This window comes from Leucopleurus acutus (assembly GCF_964270905.1).
Source record: "Leucopleurus acutus genome assembly, chromosome: 11".
Lineage (NCBI taxonomy): Eukaryota > Metazoa > Chordata > Mammalia > Artiodactyla > Delphinidae > Leucopleurus > Leucopleurus acutus.
The window spans coordinates 39,816,339-39,835,458 of NC_139152.1; the positions used below are offsets into that span (position 1 = coordinate 39,816,339).

At 44.5% G+C, this 19,120-nt stretch overlaps 2 protein-coding genes across 2 annotated transcripts; one reads left to right on the forward strand and one right to left on the reverse strand.

Moving 5' to 3' along the window:
• Positions 1–1,401: 1,401 nt before the first annotated feature.
• H1-7 (H1.7 linker histone) lies at positions 1,402–2,217 on the forward strand (the record flags this gene model as incomplete). The annotated part of the gene is made up of 1 exon (XM_082849494.1): positions 1,402–2,217. One exon carries the CDS (start codon positions 1,402–1,404, stop codon positions 2,215–2,217), a length of 816 nt encoding a protein of 271 aa, XP_082705620.1.
• A 10,412-nt stretch (positions 2,218–12,629) lies between these two features.
• Positions 12,630–17,577, reverse strand: ZNF641 (zinc finger protein 641). The gene is made up of 5 exons (XM_082850329.1): positions 17,373–17,577; positions 16,658–16,749; positions 15,346–15,475; positions 14,434–14,547; positions 12,630–13,559 (listed from the first exon to the last, which is right to left on the reverse strand). The coding sequence occupies exons 1-5, from the start codon at positions 17,554–17,556 to the stop codon at positions 12,805–12,807; spliced, it is 1,275 nt and encodes a 424-aa protein (XP_082706455.1). The 5' UTR covers positions 17,557–17,577; the 3' UTR covers positions 12,630–12,804.
• Positions 17,578–19,120: the final 1,543 nt, after the last annotated feature.

Consider the following 19,120-nt stretch of genomic DNA (forward strand, 5'->3'; position numbering starts at 1 on the left):
TGCCTTCATTTCCAGTCCTTTGAAATTCATCCTGCTCTTTTCTCCTGATTTTCTGGGAGTTTCCTTCTGAATCCAGAAAAAGCCTCCTCACCAGCAAGGAACTTAAGCAGACTCAATCAAATGCCTGCTATATATAATGAAGGATAGTGTTAGGTACAGCATGGGGCATAGAAATTCAAAGACTGTCTGACTCTCAAGGACCTTTTTATTTAGTTGGAAAGACATTAACATTCAGAGTAAAATAACTTTATGCTAATTTTATGCTTTATATTTGAGTAGCTCTTTGTTATCTACCATCACCTCTTTTGAATCTTTGCAATAATTCTGTGATATTGGTAGGAAGGGATTATTAAGACATTTTATTTTTTTAGATAAACAAGTAGGATTCAAAAATATTAAGGGATTATTAATGTCATATGGCTATTAAAGAGCTAGGATATGTATCCATATTTTCCAGGTCCAGGTTTTTTTCTTTTTTTAAATATTGTGCCACATTGTACCATCTAATACCAAATTAATTTAAGATAAAGAAAAAACAGTATAGGATTGCAGAAGTAATTGTGGGAGTTAAAAGGAGAGAAATTATTTGACTGAAAGAGTCTGAGGAGGCTTCAGTGAAGGAAGCATTTAGTAGGACTTTGAAAGATGAGCAGGATTTATCTGGACAGGGAAGGGATAGGCAATCAGGACAAGAAGCAGAAAAGCACAAAGTCTGTTCGGAGAATAATGATTAGACCAATGTTCTTAGGCTATTTGGAATCTGGATTGTTCCAATCCAATTAAATGAAGCATCTGAACTTCCTAGGTGTGGGAATTATGTTTAGGATAGAGGGACCACAGTGGGTTCTTCCTTTGTTTCATAGTCTTGCAAAAAATCGACCGTGCAGAGAGTCAGGGAGATATGACTGCATGTATCTATCTGGTGAGACCTAAAGGTGGGAGTTTCTCGGCCGGGTTGTGTTGTATAGACTACTACACCTACTTTCTGAAGGCATCGTATTACTTGTGGATGGTTGGGAGCAACTTCTCTCACTTTGGAGAATGTGGGTAGATGGCGTGCAGGACCACAGGAAAAATAGTGACCTTCAGAAAGCAGCTGAGATCAAGATCAATGAGAAGTATGAACATAAGAGCAGGAAACAAAACCCTGGACATTATGAAGGTGATTCTTTAGGTCTGCATAGGCTCTGAAAATCCGGATTGGTTTAGACCTAGAAGGAAGTGGCGTCTGGTTGGCTATTCAAAGTGAGAAAGACCCGCTACCTGGTTGGAATCTGCCGCCCTCTTACTAGGACGTGACGTACCTGCCTTTGTGACGTGGCCCAGCCAGCCTCAGCCTTAGCTCACACCTTGGTGAGTGAGGTCCAAAGCCAGCGGCCCCGCGGAAGTGGGAGCGGGGCCATGGCTGAGGGGGCCGAGACCATGGGCGAATCCCAAGGTGCTGACGTTAAAACCCAGCAGACCACGGAAAACGTCCTCGGGGGACCGCCGAGGCGGGGCCCGCTCTCCGTGCTCAAAGTGTCCCAGCTGTTGCTCCAAGCCATCGCTGCACACAAAGGGCTGACTCTGGCAGCTCTCAAAAAGGAGCTCAGAAATGCCGGCTACAGAGTGAGCAGGAACTGCGGCCACCACTTGCACGAAGGGTCCGGGTCTCGTGTGAAGGGCACCCTCCTCCGGGTCAGCGGCAGCGACGCCGCCGGCTGCTTCAGGGTCTGGAAGATTATGAAGTCGAAGAGAAAGCCGGGACGCCAGAGTTTGGAGGAGGGTGTCCGGTCGCCCAGGAGAACCCTTCTCTGGACGCGGAGCCCACGCAGGCGCTGCGGGAGACGCAGGGCGGCCAAGAAGGCCCAGGAAGTGTGGAGACAGAGCTTGAGGGCAGACATGAGGATGAGGAGGCTAAGGCCAAGGGCCAGGGAACCGGTGAGTTCCAGAGCCAAGGAGGAAGGGAGGGCCAAGGCAGTGGACGAGGGGAGAGGACGGACCGAGAAGGAAGACATCAGGCCCAGGACCCCAGACAAGAAGAGGCCACGCTCGAAGCCCAGGGAAGCAAAGAAACAGGCCCCGGAGAAGCCGGTGAAATGTACCATCCAGAAGCCAACCTCCGTTAAAACCGACAGGGCTTCGAATAGGCGGGGGAGGACTCGTGACCCAAGGGCTGCTCGCACAAAGACTTCCATTAAATCTGAAGGTCCTCAGAATGCAGCCAGGAATCCATAGTGCGGGAGCAACTTCCCTTCCTCCGGGCACAGATGCCTTTCCCCGCAGGCTCCAATGAGAGCAGCTCCATACTCACTGAAATGGGCAAAACTATTTACAAGACCTTTCCACCACATTGTGTCTGTTTCCTCTCTGCCGCACCTGGAAGGGAAAGGGTGGGTATTGAGGTGAGACCTGTAGCAGAAGCTTGACGGGTGAAGAGAGAAAAAGGAGTTGAGATTCGGTTCCTGTTGCAGGAGCCAAGAAGACGCCTTTCAGAAGGAAAGAAAACAGGTAGAAGAAAGCCAGCAACTTCATGGGATTAGACGAAGTGTTGAATTAATGTTAGATACCCTAGCAAATACATATTGAGTTCTGGGGGGATGGGCATATAAGGAGAGAAGTGTGGGCATCACTGGGGCAAGAGAAGAATAGACAGCCTTTAGGCTAAGTGGTCCCACTGATCCAAAGTGTTCTTACCTGAAATTCCTTTTAGGAAAAAATCCCTTCTCCCAAAATTGATTGTAATGGGTTGGTAGTTTTTGCCCTGATTTGATAATTGTTTTAACTTAGAAAATATGTCTCATATGTTAATCCTTAGTTAAGTAACAGTGTGTGTGAAAGCTAGCACAAGGCTTGACACATGGTAGGTGCTTATCACAGAGAGTTAAATATGAGTATAACTAATTTGTGATGGAGTGATAATGTGCTACAGCAGAAAACTACACTGGATCAGTACTTAATGAGACCAGGATTCTAGTCAAGAGTTCTGCCACTCTGACCTTAGCTGAGTTATTCACTTAATCATTCATGGTCTTGGTTTCCTTCTCTGTAAAAAAAAGTTGGAATTGGACTAGGATTATTTTAGGTGATATTAAGTGTCAGCAAAATGATAAGAGGGACTTAGACATCATGGTATATGCTTTGATTGACAAAATGCATTAAGGGAATTATCAACTGGGAAAGTAATAGCTCCTAGAGAGGAAACTATTAAGATATACAGAATGCATATCAGAAATATAAGACGGAGAAGGCTAAATAGTGAATAGCTAGGTCTTTGCTTTTCTTAAAAAAACAACATGTACTAAGCATTATATACCAAATTGGAGCAAATGTACGATTTCTTTGGGTTCTGAAAGCAGGGCTTAAGCACAGTGCGAGAGTAGTTCTCAGGCCATAGGCCATGACAGGACACAGAAATGATGCCTAGGGAAGTAAACATCAGTGTTTTTTTAGAGTATACCTGACCAGTCTTTCCCCAGGAAAGTCTGATATCTTCTACAAGGGGGAACAGGATTTGTATTTAAAACAAACAGACTTAAGTGATGCTGATATTCACTCTCACACCCTTAAATGGGAATCACTGCTTTAAGCCTATACAGTGTAACAGCAAAATGCTTGCAGTGTATCTCATCAATAGATGATTTGAACTTTGAAATCTGCCCCTGCTGTAGTTAGGTTTATTGTGCACTTGAATTGTCTGTGAGTGGCAGAATGAAGCAAACGGTCAGAAAATAGACACCTGAAAAGAGGTAATGAGAAACATTGTCTATTGAACACAGAACAAAATTAATCAAATGCTCTTATGATAGCCAGATGTATTGCTCCTTCATAGTCCCAGGATGTTTTTACCTAAAGAACAAGATGGTCTGGAATTAGAAATCCTTTTCCCCTAAGTTAGGATGGGAAGGACACTGACAACAATTTGTTTTCTAGATTTCCTAAGAATCTTCATGCTTCTGTTTGTATTATGATGATTTCTTCATTTAAGCAAACTTCATTCACTCAGTAAACTTATCAAATTTATTAAGTGCCAGACTTATATAACTTACATAGCTAACAATGGTCATTTCAGATTATTTTTCATTTATAAGCTTTAGGGTGGTTCTGATGAAATATGAGAAATGACCTTAACTCATAGGTAGGCTATCCAGATTATCTAGACCATACTTCTGTGGAAGAAATTCCTAAGAATAACTCATCTCATCCCTGTTGTTCACAAATGACTAAGTGTCTGCAAGATTCTAAACCCTTTGCTGGGACTAAAGATGGATAAAACATAATCCCCACTTTTCAGTGCTCACATTCTAGTGGCATATTCGGGTATTTAACCTTGGTCAGAGCAAATAGGACATCCCTGACATCAATTCTTTGCTCTTCTTTTATCTCAACTGCCTAGTGTAACGATGATCAGAAAATTGTTGGACCTTAGAGTTGTAATGTCCTCTAGCATCAAATATTCAATAGTTGTTGAAAAAAAATACAAATGGCCTTTAAAAATGTGAAAAAAGTGGGCTTCCCTGGTGGCGCAGTGGTTGAGAGTCTGCCTGCCGATGCAGGGGACGCGGGTTCATGCCCCGGTCTGGGAGGATCCCACGTGCCGCCGAGCCGCTGGGCCCGTGAGCCATGGCCGCTGAGCCTGCGCGTCCGGAGCCTATGCTCCGCAACGGGAGAGGGCACAACAGTGAGAGGCCCGCGTATACCACAAAAAAAAAAAAAAAAAAATATATATATATATATATGAAAAAAGTGTAACTTTACTCATAAGGAAATGCACATTAAAACAATAAGACAGCATTTTTAATCTAAAATGTTTAAGAACCTACTCCATTGGTGAGGCTGTGGGGAAACAGGCACTCACATACAATGCTAGTAGGAGTGTAAATCTCCATGACCCCAGTGGAAGAAATTTGGCTTTCAGAATTACAAATTCAGATGTCCTTTGACCCAGTGGAACCACTTTTAGGAATTTACCTTTTAGATATTAATGCATTTGTGAAAAGACTTATGTCCAAGGTATTTACTGCAGCATTGCACTAAATGATATTAATGGAAATATCACTAGGGGACTGGTTAAACTGTGAACCTTCAATACAGTGAAACAGCATACAGCTACAAAAAGGGGGAGATTCTCTATGTATTGTTATGACAAGCTCCCAAGATAAATTAAGTGGAAAAAATTCAAGACATTGAGTATACAGACTACCTTTTGTGTAAAATGAAGGAAAACATATCTCTTTGCAATTGTATAAAGAAACTCTGGAAGATTACACACAAAAAATCTAAGTGGTTCTCTATTGTGAGGGAAGGTGATGGGAATTGTAGGAAACACATAGAAATGTGTTTCATTTAACACATTTTCAGATTCGTATAAATTGTAACTTGTTCAAAAAGAAGGTAGAAATTTCCACATAATTGTCAGTTATAGCTTTTTCGTTTATAAGGTGGTTTATACTTTCGCATGCACTATTTCATTTTACTTCACTACAATCTCTTAGATTTTAAATTAAAAAGCTAATGTTTAGAAAATGTACAATTTAGAAATTGACTTTTAACTGCAAATCCAGTGCTCTCTTCACTGCAGTTATAGATGTTGAGTGGGGCCTCACCATCTACTCATTAGCTCTACATCTTTTTTTATGTAGGGAAAGGTCAGAAGTTTAGAATTCATTTATACACTTGAGTGTTTTAATAATTTAGCGGTTTCTTGTAGGGAAAAGTGTTCTCCAACACATTGGGGGGAGTGTGTTTTCAGAATATGAAAATATTTCCATTTGTCAGTGGTCTCAAAGCAATAGATTTCTCCTATTCTTCTTTCTCCTCTGAGGACTTCTAACATGGCAAGGCTGTCTGGTTGGGCTGCAGATCCAGCCAAAATCTAAGGGCCTAGCAAGGACAGGAAGACAGGTTGCTTGGGGAATTAATTGATGGACACCATGCTGGAAAGGACTTTAAAAAAGCCAAAGAATTTGGAAGAGAGGAACTGAAGACTGACGGAGTGTCAGCATAAGTCCTGTCAATGCTAGGAAAGACACTGATAGGAGAGTAAGTAGAAGGAAGTCAGGATTTCAGTCGACCACTGCAACTGGCTGAGAGAACAGGCCCATCAATGAACAATCACAGTTGTGTTTCTCCTCCCTCTGTCAGTTCCTTCCCTCTTCCCCTTTTTGGTTAGGGGAAAGATCAGACATGTCAAACGTTTTACTCCAAGTGCCTGGGGGGGGGGAAGTAAGAGTGAACGCAAGAAAATAATGAAACATATGCAGTACGAGGCAGGTAGCAAAACAGCCTGGCTGGTGTTAAGAAAGCTGCAGAGGCAGATCACCCCCTAAGCAGTAGGACTGAAGCTCTTGAAGGCAACTCCCATGAAGAAGAGCAAAGCCTTTGGGCTGCACCTAATGCCTGCAAAGTGATTCCCTCTCCCCACCCCAGTGAAGCTCCATGGGTGAGAGGCCATGTCAGTGGGTCACAGGCTAGTGGTTTTACCCAGGCCAGGTTTCCATGTTTCTTCCCCACACTGTTTCTTACCCTGTCCTCTTGATACCCTCTACCAGATGCCCATCCTCTTCACGCTCAAAGCTGAATGCATCTGGTGGACCCAGTTCCTGTCTAACCCCATCTGTGCAGGTTTCCTCTGGCTCCCCCCAAACCTCCAATAATTGCAAATTTGTCTAGGGGGTCAGTTCAGTCACCACCACCACCTCAGGCTCCAGACTCAGGCTCAGCACTCTAAGGGTCTCTCAAGAGTGGATCAGCCCTTAAACGACCCTGAGCTGGAAGGCGTCCTTAAATTCATGTGCTAGGCCCTCACTCAGCTCACCCTTGGCCCGGCCTGCTCAGCACTCTGCTCCCTGAGGCTCCAGAATGGGTTGCCTCCCTAGCTGATGGGAGTGACATCTGGGAGCCAAGACACTAGGAGGGAGGTGGGGAGACCTAACTTGTGGTATCTTGAGGTGTGTGTTTTGGGAGGGGCAGCGAGGGGGCTCCTGCATGGCTGCGTGACTCCCCCTGGAGCCATCTGGTGTTTCCCACTCTGCTGCAGCCTTTTTATCAGGCGAGAAGAGCTGAGAATCGAAGGGAGAGGAGAGGATGGAGAAAGGAAGTCAGCGACACAGCCAATACATCCTTTATTCAACTGACAGGGATCATACTGTATTATAGATCTCTAAAGATACAGATGAAGGTCCCTGGTTGGGTAATCAATGGGAAGTTCACTGTCCATCAGAGGGAACCAAGTCAGACAATAGCTAGAAATCTGGCAGGCACTAGGCTGTTGGGCTGGATGGCCAGTGGGCATACACCCCCAGAGTTGCCTGGAAGAGGGTCCCTTGGCGCACAGTGTCCTGAGGTGTGGCAGGAAAGTGGTGGCAGTGGAGGGGTTGGCTGAGGAACATGCTAAGTACAGGGGCCATCACCATACTCAGTCTCCCAGGCCTGGGACAGCCAGTGCCTGGGACGTAGTAAGCACGCAAAAAATGGAAACTTCATCAAGGGAAGAAGAGCCTGTAGGGAGGGAGTAAAGAGCCTGGATTTGGCAGTACAGGCAACCTTGGCCAAGTCCAGATGTGCGGAGATGTGTATGAGAGAGAGAGGTAGAGTGGGGAGATGGCAGCTGAGATGCTACAGCCAAGCCAAGAATCTGAGGGAAGAAAGTGGGAAATAGGAGCAATGGACTCTACTTAGGCTTGAAGATGACAGAAAAGAAACGCGACAATAGGCAGAGGGACAGGTAGCAAGTGGGCTCACGATGGAATGGAATTGGCTAGAAACGTGAAGTGAGAAACTATAATGGAAGAAGGAGAGGAATTGGGAAGAACAAATACCCTTGGAAAGGTGTGGCATTCCCCAGGCAAAACAAAACAGAAAGCCAAACCAAACCAAACCAACTGAAAAACAGAAGTGGGAGTGAAGAGTGGAGGAAGAGCTCTGCTTACTGGATGGAGGCTGTGGCAGGAAAGGAGAGAGGGAGAGCCTGAGGCCTGGAATTGAAGAAAGCTGTAGCCACCCTTCTCTGCCTTAGGAGACAGGGGTTGATTGCCTCCCCCAAAGAAACCTGGGTTCACGCTAACCTTCTGACGTTGCAGAGCCCCACAGAGGTGGCAGGTTTGCAACTATCTTCATGGGTATGTCTAGGAGAGGGGGTGGAGGAGGTATCAGGGCCAGGGCCTGCAAGACAGATCCCTTCCTGTAGCCTGAACTGGACAGAATCTTCAAAGCAGGAGGAAGCAGTTTTGACATAGGTACCATGGCTTAATTGGTTACATCCTCTACCTAGTAAACAGAGTCTAGGTTCAAATCTTGCTTGTGTCATATCTTACTAAATGACCCTGGTTTCCTCTTATGTCCTGGGGGATCTCTAATACTCCTGCTGCCCTTGCCCATGATTTGGGTTGGCCAAATCATGGTTAGGAATCCTCTGCATGGCCCCTTATTGGTCTCCAGTGCAATTGCGGGGTAGGAATACGTGGGTCCTTAGGGGCTTGGGACAGATGGCCTTACTCTCTACCTTTGTGCTAAATGCCCACCCCGCCTACCTCCAGGGCAACTTATTAGGCCTGAAAAAGGACCAGATATCTAACAAAGGAGGACCATTTCTTTGGATTTTTCAGTTTTACATTGGATTTACCTTCTTTGAGGTGTCTGCTCCTTTTGGTCTTTTCAGATTTCTAGACCCATGAATTCTCAATACCCATTTAAGAAGCTCCAGCCCCAACCAATTACAACAGCTTGGTAGTTACCCCACCACAGTTTCTGAAATTGCTGACGAACCCAGTTCTTTCACTGACTTAAGGGTGGGGGAATAACTTGGGACTCGAGAGGAATTGAACTGAGGAGCAACTAGCCTAGGATTTTGCAGAAAATAAATCTGAGAACAGGGGTGTGAAGATTCCATCTCTCCCTATTTGAAGACGGTGAGGAACCACTGATTAAAATGGAATTTGAATCTCCTAGCCAGTGGTTCTTAAACTTCAGCCTACATCAGATACCCTGGTTAAAAGGCATGTTAAAAGACCGATTCCTGGGTTCCATCCCCAAAGTTTCTGATTCAGTTTGTCCAGGGTGAGAATTTGCATTTCTAAGACAAGTTTCAGGTGATATTGATGCTTCTGGTCCGAAGATTGCATTTTGAGATCCATGGCCTAGTACAGCACTGTGAGGAATAGAAGTAAACTTTGCCATCTCAGGATCTCTAAGGGGCCTAAGGGAATAGATTTCACTTTTCCGTTGTTGCCCAACCCCACTCACCCCCATCCAGTGTACTCAACTGAATAGAGGTGGAAAGAACTTGTCTTCTGGAACCTCTGGTTCTGAGTCAGGGCTCACCTTGCCCTTGATGGAAATAGGAAACAGTGGTTTGACTGTAGGAGTGCTGGAAAAGGGAGGATTTTGTCCCCAGTCATCACCCCTTTGCTCCCTGAAGGCGTAACATCACTTTAACAAGGGAAAATCTTTTCCCTTTTCCACTTCCACCATCAGAACTACAGTTTAAAACGTAGATAGCTCTGAGAAAGCTAACCCTTTGGTTACAATCTCCATTGTAAGGGATTCTTTGCAGAGATACTCTGATGGGGTGGAAAGGCAAGGATACTTGGGCTCTGAATAGGGTAGAGGCACCACACAGAGGGAAAAAGGTGACAGGTCCCTAAAGATGGACTTCCCTATTTTACATTTTGCTCAGAGAGAACACGGAGATATTTTTTATTTAAAGGGGATAGGATAGGGTAGACATGTGGCAGAGGCAGTTGGGAGGAAGATGGGAGTGTTCCCTGTGGGAAAAACCACTCAAATCTCTTTGCCCAGCTGATGGCTGTTGCTTATTTTATTTTTCGTCCAAGGGAAGTGGTGTTGGACGGAGGTAGAGAGGACAGCAGTACAGCAGAAACGACCTAAAGGGATGCCCCTTCCGCAGGATGCCCTTAGGCGCCATGCTGCCTTGCAGTTGGGTGCTATGAGTGCACCTACACTTTGGGGGCTTCACTGTCTCACCTTACAATTACTAAAACAGATCAAAGGCTGGAGGTTAACACCTGGTCGTTAAGAGGCATGATCCGATGGTACGGACAGTCACCTCATACAAGTCTTTAAAACAAGGTTCGTGAGGAGCTGGATTTGTCAGCACGTCATATGAATTTTTTAAAAAACATAGAGTAGAATGTAAGCACTACCCTTCAAGTCATTAAAGACTAGACACTCCTTATATCCTATTGCCTCTGGTATCTTAGTCCTTAAAATGTTCAGTGATCCTTGCCTTGTAATTCTTGACACAAATATATAATGACCATATTGGGTCAGGGTGACTCCCTTTCTGTGACCCCTATTTAGTGAATCCGTGGATGAGCTCTGAACCTGTTAAATGTGTATGCAAAACTAAGTGAATTACTAAGATCTTTTTTTCCTCAAAAGTGAGTTTCTGGTTTTTATCAGATTCTCAAAAGGGCCTGGGATCCAAAACAGGTACTGAGCCATTGCTCACAAAGAGCTGATTTGTAATGAATGAGGCATAGTGGGAGGGTAAAAGAAATGGCATAGTCCAGTTTTGCCAGTGGAACCCAATATCTTCCTGTGCCCTGGGGCATCTCCTAATACTGATCCTAAAATGCTCCTGTCTCTGAGGACCTGGGACAAGGATGCCTTACAAAGGGCTGGCCATTTTGCTCTATTCATAGGAACATAAGCAAGAGAAGTACATTCTGGGCAAAGAGGGAAGGCTGCTCTGAGTAGAAGGGAGGTAGGGGCTGGGTTGCTCAAGGCATATCCACTCTAAGAAGCCCAGTGAGCAAAATGACCCTATTTTTGGCTCCATTTGGGCCCAGGACTCTAAGGAGCTATGATTCACCCAGTTTTTCCTAAGCAAGTGGAACAGTCATTAAACTAGACTGTTGCAGCTAACTTCCTCTTGCCTCTCTGGTTAATTCCACCAACTGTGGTTGAGAAACGTGTGTTAAGGAAAAACCGGAATCTAAGCATTAAAGAGAAAATATCCCACTTCCATCCTCTTTGCTTTTCTCCCTCCCTAACCCCAAACTGCTCTTACATACAAGGTAATTTTTAAATGATAAGATTGGTATTAACACATCATCAACAAAGAGAAACAATGACCAACTCATCAACTAATGGATGCTAGAATACTTATGCAAGTTCTGGAGTTAAGAGTCTTAGTGCAGACACCTTTCCAGAATTGGGAGGAAAATCAACCAGAAAGCTCATTACCCTGCATCAGCTGAATAGCTAAGCCACAGCCATTTCCCGTAAAGTTCTGTTTAGGGGAATGAGATCCACAAGAATAACTCTGCCCCCTTGATGAGGCAGTCAGGGTCAAACAAGAGTGACGATAACAACCTGCAGGCACTGTGACTCCTGCCTTAATTTCCCAGCACTTCAAACAAGACCAAAAAATCCACTAAGCACAAAGCTTCTATATGTACCTTGCTTAAAATCAATTAAGAAACAGCTCACCTCACTGAGGATGTCTCTTTCTCTCTCCACTTTGGCAAAAAGAATCTGTGGCCCAGAGATTCAGACCTAGACTTAAATATCCACAGTTGTCTTGATCTCAGTGATACTGGGGAAGGCTTTATATCTCAACTCCCACAACTTAACCCTTTCCACTAGGGCTCCCTTGATCACTCAGCTTACTTACTATCTTGAAACAAAACAAAAAATCCTTACAATCCCCACTACCCTCATCCCCAGAACACAGCCCCTAGAAAATCTAGCTTATACAGTTTGCACTTTGCATGCTCTCTTCAAAGACCCTGCACACAGATACACAGACACATAAAGACACTGTCAAGAGGAAAGGGGTCTGTTCAAGGGGATAAAGTATTTTTCTTCTGTGTGGGCCTGGGTTACTTGGGGGTATAAGGTCCATCTCTTAGCACTGTAGTGTGGTCTCTCAGCTGGATATATGTATACGCAGGGTGAAGGGAGCAGGAATAGGGGTGAGAAGGTTATTGTTTCTGTTTTTCAGCAGGTTGGGTGAGAGGTGTGGATGTATGTTCAGATGATCGGTGTAAGGATGATGGGCCCACACAAGAATGAGGTCGGCCCCTCAGCTTTCATCTGGATAAAAAAGGGGGCTCTGGGTGCCTGATCACTCTCTCTTTCCTGTTTCCTCGTTACTCTCTAACCCAGTGTTCACCAGTATGTTTCATGGAGTCACCAGTTCTGTGGGATGTGAGATAAAAAGGATACTGAAGTCAAATAAATTTAGGAAACACTGCATTAAAAGAGGCTTAACCATTTGCTCTACTGCATAAATTTTCAGAGCCTTTAATATGCCAATATGGTCTTTCTCTTCATATATATATATGTGTGTATATATATATATATATATAGATAGATAGTTAGATATAGATATATATATATATATATATATATATATATAGAGAGAGAGAGAGAGAGAGAGAGAGAGAGGGAAAGAGAGAAAGAGAAAGAGAGAGAGAGAGAATAGTTATGTTACGGAAGGGTGATACTCAAAATATTTAACGACTGGTATGGCATAAGCTCCAACCAACCAATCCAAGCAGTTTGGGCCTTAGCCAAAAACTGCTGGTACCACTGTACCCTGGAGAATGGGCTCAGGCTGAATATCAGCCCATGCAGTAGGCACTGTTTCCCAAAAGTTTTGCCCAAAGAACTCTACTTTATGTGGCATCTCATAGAACTGGTGAGAAATACTCTGGCCAATGCTGGAACCTCATCTTTCTAGGGATGGACTGGGACTCATGACTCTGGCCACGGGGGTGCAGGAGAGGGTCACCTCTGGCAGAGACTCCTGGTAGCACCGGTTGAAAGATGTGACCACAGCTGCAACAGAAACAGATTTTAAAAGACAGATGTCCCTCTGTCCCAGCTGCTCCGGGGACTCTGTCCCTGGTGGGTCAGCAGGTGCCTGTCCAGGTGATGTTTACGGCCGAAGCTCTTCTCACAGCGCGGGCACTGGAAGGGCTTCTCCCCGGTGTGCGTCAGCCAGTGTCTCACCAGGTGGTGCCGTCGGCCAAAGCTCTTCCCACACTCAGTGCACACGTGGCACTTCGGCACTGGGGGAGCGCGCTGCCGCTTCCGAGCCCCAGGGCTCTCTCCAACCTCTTGGCCCTTGCAGGACTTGCCTTCTGCATGTACTCTCTGGTGGCTGGCCAGATGGGAGTTGCATCGGAAATTCTTGCCACACTCAGAGCACTTGCTGGGTTTGTCATGTAGGTGGGTTTTCTGGTGTCGGATCAGGTGATGTCTTCTCCCAAAGCTCTTCTCACACTTGAGGCAGCTGTAGGGCCTCTCCCCAGTGTGTGTTTGCTGGTGCCTGGCAAGGTGGGAGCCCCACACAAACTGTTTCCCACACTGGGGGCATGTGTGCGGTCTTAACAGGGAATCCATTTCTGTGCTACACAGAAGGTTTGAGAAGCTATCTTCCTGAAGAAATGGTGGGCCAAGGAGCATGCCTCTGGAGCTCCTGGGCATGGAATCCCAGCTCTCATCCTGCTCTGGGTTCCAGAGAACGGTATCTTCAGACACACTAGATAACATTCTGGGAGGTTCTGCTTCTAGTTCAGGGGTATCCCCTTCGTGCTCACTTCCATCTCCTGTGGAGAAGGGAAAATACCGACCCCAAGAGGGGAGTCACAAGGGAGTACCCCAGGACCTGAGTCAGAGGTGAGGTTGTATGATGCCTATTAGGGCCTAAACCTCACCCCATAAAGGCTGAGAGAACAGATTTTAATGTTGTATAAGACAGTGCAAGAGGTACAGAGGTTAAAAGCCTAGGCTTAGGAGACAGATACCCAATTTTGAATCTCAGCTTTCCCACTTAACTTCTGTAGGCTTTCATTTCTTCTTCTGTAAAATGGGAATCATTATAAGATAGATGTTATAAGACAGATAGGATAGTACCTGCATATAGTAAGCACTAGTAAATGGTCTATGCTATTGTTGTTACTTATTTATTACTGTTATTTATTTAGCACTTAAAAAAAAACTATTAATCACCATCTTCCTGCCTAAGCATAGATGGAGAGAGTTAAGAAACATGCTACAATCATCACTGGCTGGGTGACCACCTGTCAGCACTAGAGACATTGTGGAAGGCATTTCCACAATGGGTGGCAGGTTGAACAACAACAATAATTAACATTTACTGAGTGCTTATTATGTGGCTGGTACTGTTCTACTATGGTTACATATTTAAATCTCACGATAATTTATAGATGAGGAACCCAAAGATAAGTTAATTACTTTTCCAAGGTTCCACAGGTATGGTCCCGGATTCAGATCCACAAAGTTTAGCTCCAGAGCCTGCCCTCTAAACCACTGTGTTACACCGTCTTGCTTTTGAAGAAAAAGATCTCTAAACCTTTCAGTACTGTAACTCTCTGAGGCAGAGGAGGGGTTAGAGGGACGTGTAATGATGAAACTCCAAAAGGGGTGAAGGCCGTGGCTGAGTGTATTCTACGTCATTACCTGTATATGTGACCTTCAGAATGTCCCTCTCTTCTAAGTCCTGGGGGTCAGGAACCCATTGCTCTTCCCCTCCTTCTAGTTGAGAAAGCATGTCCAGTTTGGGGATTGGAAATCCTGCCCATGGGAAAGGAAAACAGAGATGTCACTAAGTTCAACCGTAATTCTCATTTCTGAAAAAAGCTGTTTCCTAGATTATTCCCTGGAACTCTATAGATAAAAGAAAGGCCAGGGGACTTCCCTGGTGGTACAGCGGTTAAGACTCCATGCTCCCAAGGCAGGGGGCCCGGGTTCGATCCCTGGTCAGGGAACTAGATCCCGTGTGCCGCAGCTAAGACACAGCGCGACCACATCAGTAGAGAAATATTAAAAAATGAAAAGACAGAAGGCCAGATACAAGCCTTTCCCTCTTGCCCCCTCCCGTTTCTGTTCAGTCCCTCTTCTTTCTTTCAGAAAATCATACTTTCTTCCCAATGAGTACTCTCTTCCACTCAAATTTCAAATACTTCCAGTCCCACCGTCTTTTCTGGTCATAACTTCACTTAATTAGCCCTACTGCAGCTGTCTCACCACCTACACTCCCATCTTTCCCTAGGTGGTTTCTGAGTTTCCAAGGACTCAGTTCCATCTCTTAGATGTCCTTCTCTCTGCTTTGAAAGAACCTCCCAATTCCCAACCAAGAAGAGCCTAAAGTTCTCTTCTCTAATAATTCACATCATTTTGTTGTTTTTAAAATTATGACACTTTACTTCCATTCCCTTTGAATTAACTCTAGCATTCTTTCTCTAGTGGAAGCTTAGACAGATTCTCTGCCTAGAAAAGAACCCCAAATAGACGCTCTCCAACAGCCCTGGAGCAGACGACTCCATTCTCCCAGAGTACAGTCATTTAGTGGCTGGGGAAGGTCATGCTTACTTAGAGAGACTACTATCCCACAGTTTTCCTGCATGACGTATTCTCCATAAAAGTCTGTCTGAGAAGGGTCCAGGCTCCGCCACTCCTCCTGAGAGAAACACAGTGACACATCCTTGATGGTTACCAGGCCCTGAAACAAAATGTAGCATCATCTGTCAGCAGCTGTTCCTTAAGGGAAATGGGTTCTCAGTATAAAAGGCTGAGGTAGTAGTAGAGGGGAGAGGGCAAGAGAGTGTCTAGAAAAAGAACTGCCCAGAGGTCCCTGGGCAGGGCACATGGTTTTGGTGAAGAGGAAATGAGGAAAGGGGTAAAGGTAATGGTCTGTGAATGAGTGAGGAAAACGGCTGTAGAGGATTTTCCCAAATTGGGACCATGAGAAGTTGGAGGCACCACAAACTCTTTGGTCCCTCTGTTTAGTTACAGGTGTCTGCCCAGTCTCTTCTCACCGGCCTTATTCTTTTCCTTGTAGAAATTGTGTCCTAGCTCCTCCTTGCTCCACTTGACCTTTCCTTTCCTGTCAGCACAAAAGAATATAGAGAAAATATTCTTTCTTGCCCCCTTCCCCTATTATGCCATATCCTTATCTTTTAAGGCAGCATAGTGTGGCAGTTAGGAGCCCAGATTCTGGAGCCAAATGACTCCTAGCTCTGCCACTTATTAGCAGTATGACCTTACACAAGTGCCTTAATCTTTTCCTGTCCAATTTTCTCATCTGTAAAATGGGGACAACTGAGTTTCTCTCAGGGTAAAATGAGTTAATATACATAAAGCACTCAGAGAACAGCAAGCATGGTAAGCACTTTGGGAGTATGGATACTACTACTACTATTATTACTGTCTTCCCATGGCTCTCCCCTTGCCTTCTGGATCTAAACCTGTTTTCTCTCTCTGGCTCTGCCCCTTTTTACATCTATCTTCTATTCTTTTCCATAAATGCTCTATCATCCACCCAATCCTGTCTACTTTATGTTCTTCTAAGCTTCCTTCAGGTCCTCTTCTCCTAATATTTCCAGATTTATTTCTTAAAGGACATTAATGAATTATTCTTAAATTCCCCCTGTGGATAGCACAGCCATCCATTAAAAAAAAAAAACACCTAACCTCTAGGAATTCCCTTCTTCTCATCATGCCTCCATTCATTTTTTAAAAGGGTATTATGAGCCCCTTGGAAAGGGACAGAATCTGTTCAGACATAAAATGGACGTACCATTAGTGGTCATGTGAAATGACAAATCAATGGAATGATGCAAAGGCTGTAGAAAGGCAGCGTTGAGAAAACCCTGAGAGAGGCCAAAGGAAGAACACAGCCCACCTGTGATCCAGCTGCAAGAAGTGCAGCTGCCATCTCCCAATCTCCAGTGCTCCCTTCCTGGGGAATGGCAGGAACCCAGGGAGCCGACTGAGCTGGTGAGGGGAGAGAGGAACCATTAGACATGGAGCATCCATCCTTTCCCAATTAGAGCCTGGGCCCTATTTTAGAGGCGCTTAAGGGTCACTTTTTTTTTCCTATATTTATACCCATTGGTAAGACTCCAATGCATAAATGTAGTAGAAAAGACCCTCCCTCAAAATATCCTGAAAGGGTACTGAGTGGTTGTTTAGAATATTTATCTCATCCATTTCTAGTCGACTAGCTGTGGTTTGAATTTATATTATTTGAATGTAATTTTCATCTTGTAAAGTGCATTTTACTGAGTGTGTTTTCCAACAGCAGTCAGTGTTTCTGTCACTTCCTTTGTCTCCCATATTTGTTACCACTAACCATGTAGCATGTGGAGGGAGTGATTATGCAAGAAATGGGAGAAGCCCAGTTACATGGTTTGCAGAATCCAGGTGTTCATTATATTAGTATTTCTGTGACCAGAGCCCAGAAGTTCCTTATATTTCTGTGACCTAGTCCTGGTACTGACTATGCTGTGCAGTCAGTCCATGGCGATTTGGGGATTTTTAACTCTACTTTTTCAACAGAGATTAGAAGACTATTCTCTGCACTGTGCTTCCCACACACACCCCCTCCGGGCTCTCACACTTCTCCTGAAGCGACTGTGGCTCCTCTTCAAGGTCACAGCACAGGTGCTCCAGTGGCCCTGGTGCTGTCCTCCATGGCCCCTCTTCCTGGCTTCCCCTTTCCACCTGGGGCTCTGCTCCATCCAGCTGAACACTCATTGACTCCCATCCTGTCCCCAGGGCTGCAGTCTGTTCTGAAAGCATCTTTGCTACAAACCCAAATTGTGACCTGGAACAAATTCGTATCAGTTATGCCCATGAAAATGGAAAGGGGTGATATTCCTAAGGGAGTTATGGAGAACAGCCCAGGGATAAAAGATGACACTGGATAGGAGGAGCTTGATGAAAGATGAACTTTAAAAGCTTGATGTGTTCCAATCAATTGAAGCTGAGCCAGAAAAGAGCAGGTGCTACATAGCAAAGTCACAAATGGTTATTTTGGGGCTGGAAGAACTTCATTTTAAAAAAAAAGAACAATCCTGGAAATTCAAAAGCTATCAATTAATTTCAACAACTGAAAATACTTAACTGGAAATTTCAACCACTGAATGTAAGCAATCTGGAAATATGCAGGACAGGATGCAAACAGACTTGCACTCAACAAAAACAGATGTAATTACACATAAGATTTTCTGCCACAAATCCCATTCTCATCAGTTAGTTTAGAATGAAATGATTACTATAGGTAGAAATCCTAGTCAAAGGGTGTATTTTTTATGAGGCTGTACCAAATGGTGCCTTACTTAGGACAAGCCTCAACAAACAGACATATAACTTGTCACTCTGTTGCAGAAAATGAGAACTGGTAGTAAATATGGTAGAAAGATCAATAACTTGGAAAGCAAGTATAAGACTCTAAAGCAACCCTAAAAGATAAGAGAAACTGTTGGTCAGTGAGGAGCTAATGTCTGATTGGGAAAAGAAAAAAAGAAAGGGTTTGGACTAGGTAGAAAAGGGGAAGCAGGTGCTGCTAACATGACCCTGGGGTGAATTAACAGCCCTGTGATTTAAGACACAGGAAAGAACCTGAGACACAGGATAGAACCAGTCAGATCTCATTATAAAAATGTACTCAATTTTAAAGAAGCGTATGGTCAAGCCAGAGTGTGTTCCATCAGAAGAAACAAAAGTGAAGAAAGGGATGGGAAATATGTACACTGGGGGAAAGTTCAAAACAGTGGACATAGTCTTCTCTCGACTAGGGAAGAAGGCTGATGAATGATGCTGCCAATGAATAAAAAGAGATGTTTTCTATCTGTATGTAGATCTCTTGATTGCAAGAGAAGAGATTTAGGTTAGATTAAAAAAAAATTCCTAATAATCCTGCAGTGCATAGGACCTGGTTGAAGGCTTTTTGCTCTGGACATCTTAGGAGCAGGACAGGTTGTGTTGTGATAGCGGTCTCCCTGCCTTACAGCAGGGAAATAGTCTATGAGACTGTGAAGAGTCCCTTTTTGCTTGGCAACGTCATATTTTTGTGATTCTTACTCAATGCCCAAGCAGTCAGAGCCAGTGAAAGTCTTCCAAAAACAGGTCAGAACCTTGGTAACTGTTCTGGCTCACTCATATCCATCCAAAAACATTTGCAAGAATCCAGGAGCCCAGGATTGGTAATGACAACTGTCAAGTTGTTTATTTTCTTGCCTATTTGTCTTCGACAAAAGAGGTAGGTGGGAACTCTAAGCTCAATGCACAGGAAGGGAACAAATTTCCCTTTCATCTCAGAAGTCCAGAGATGTCTCAGGGCCTCATGGGAGCATCCTGGACT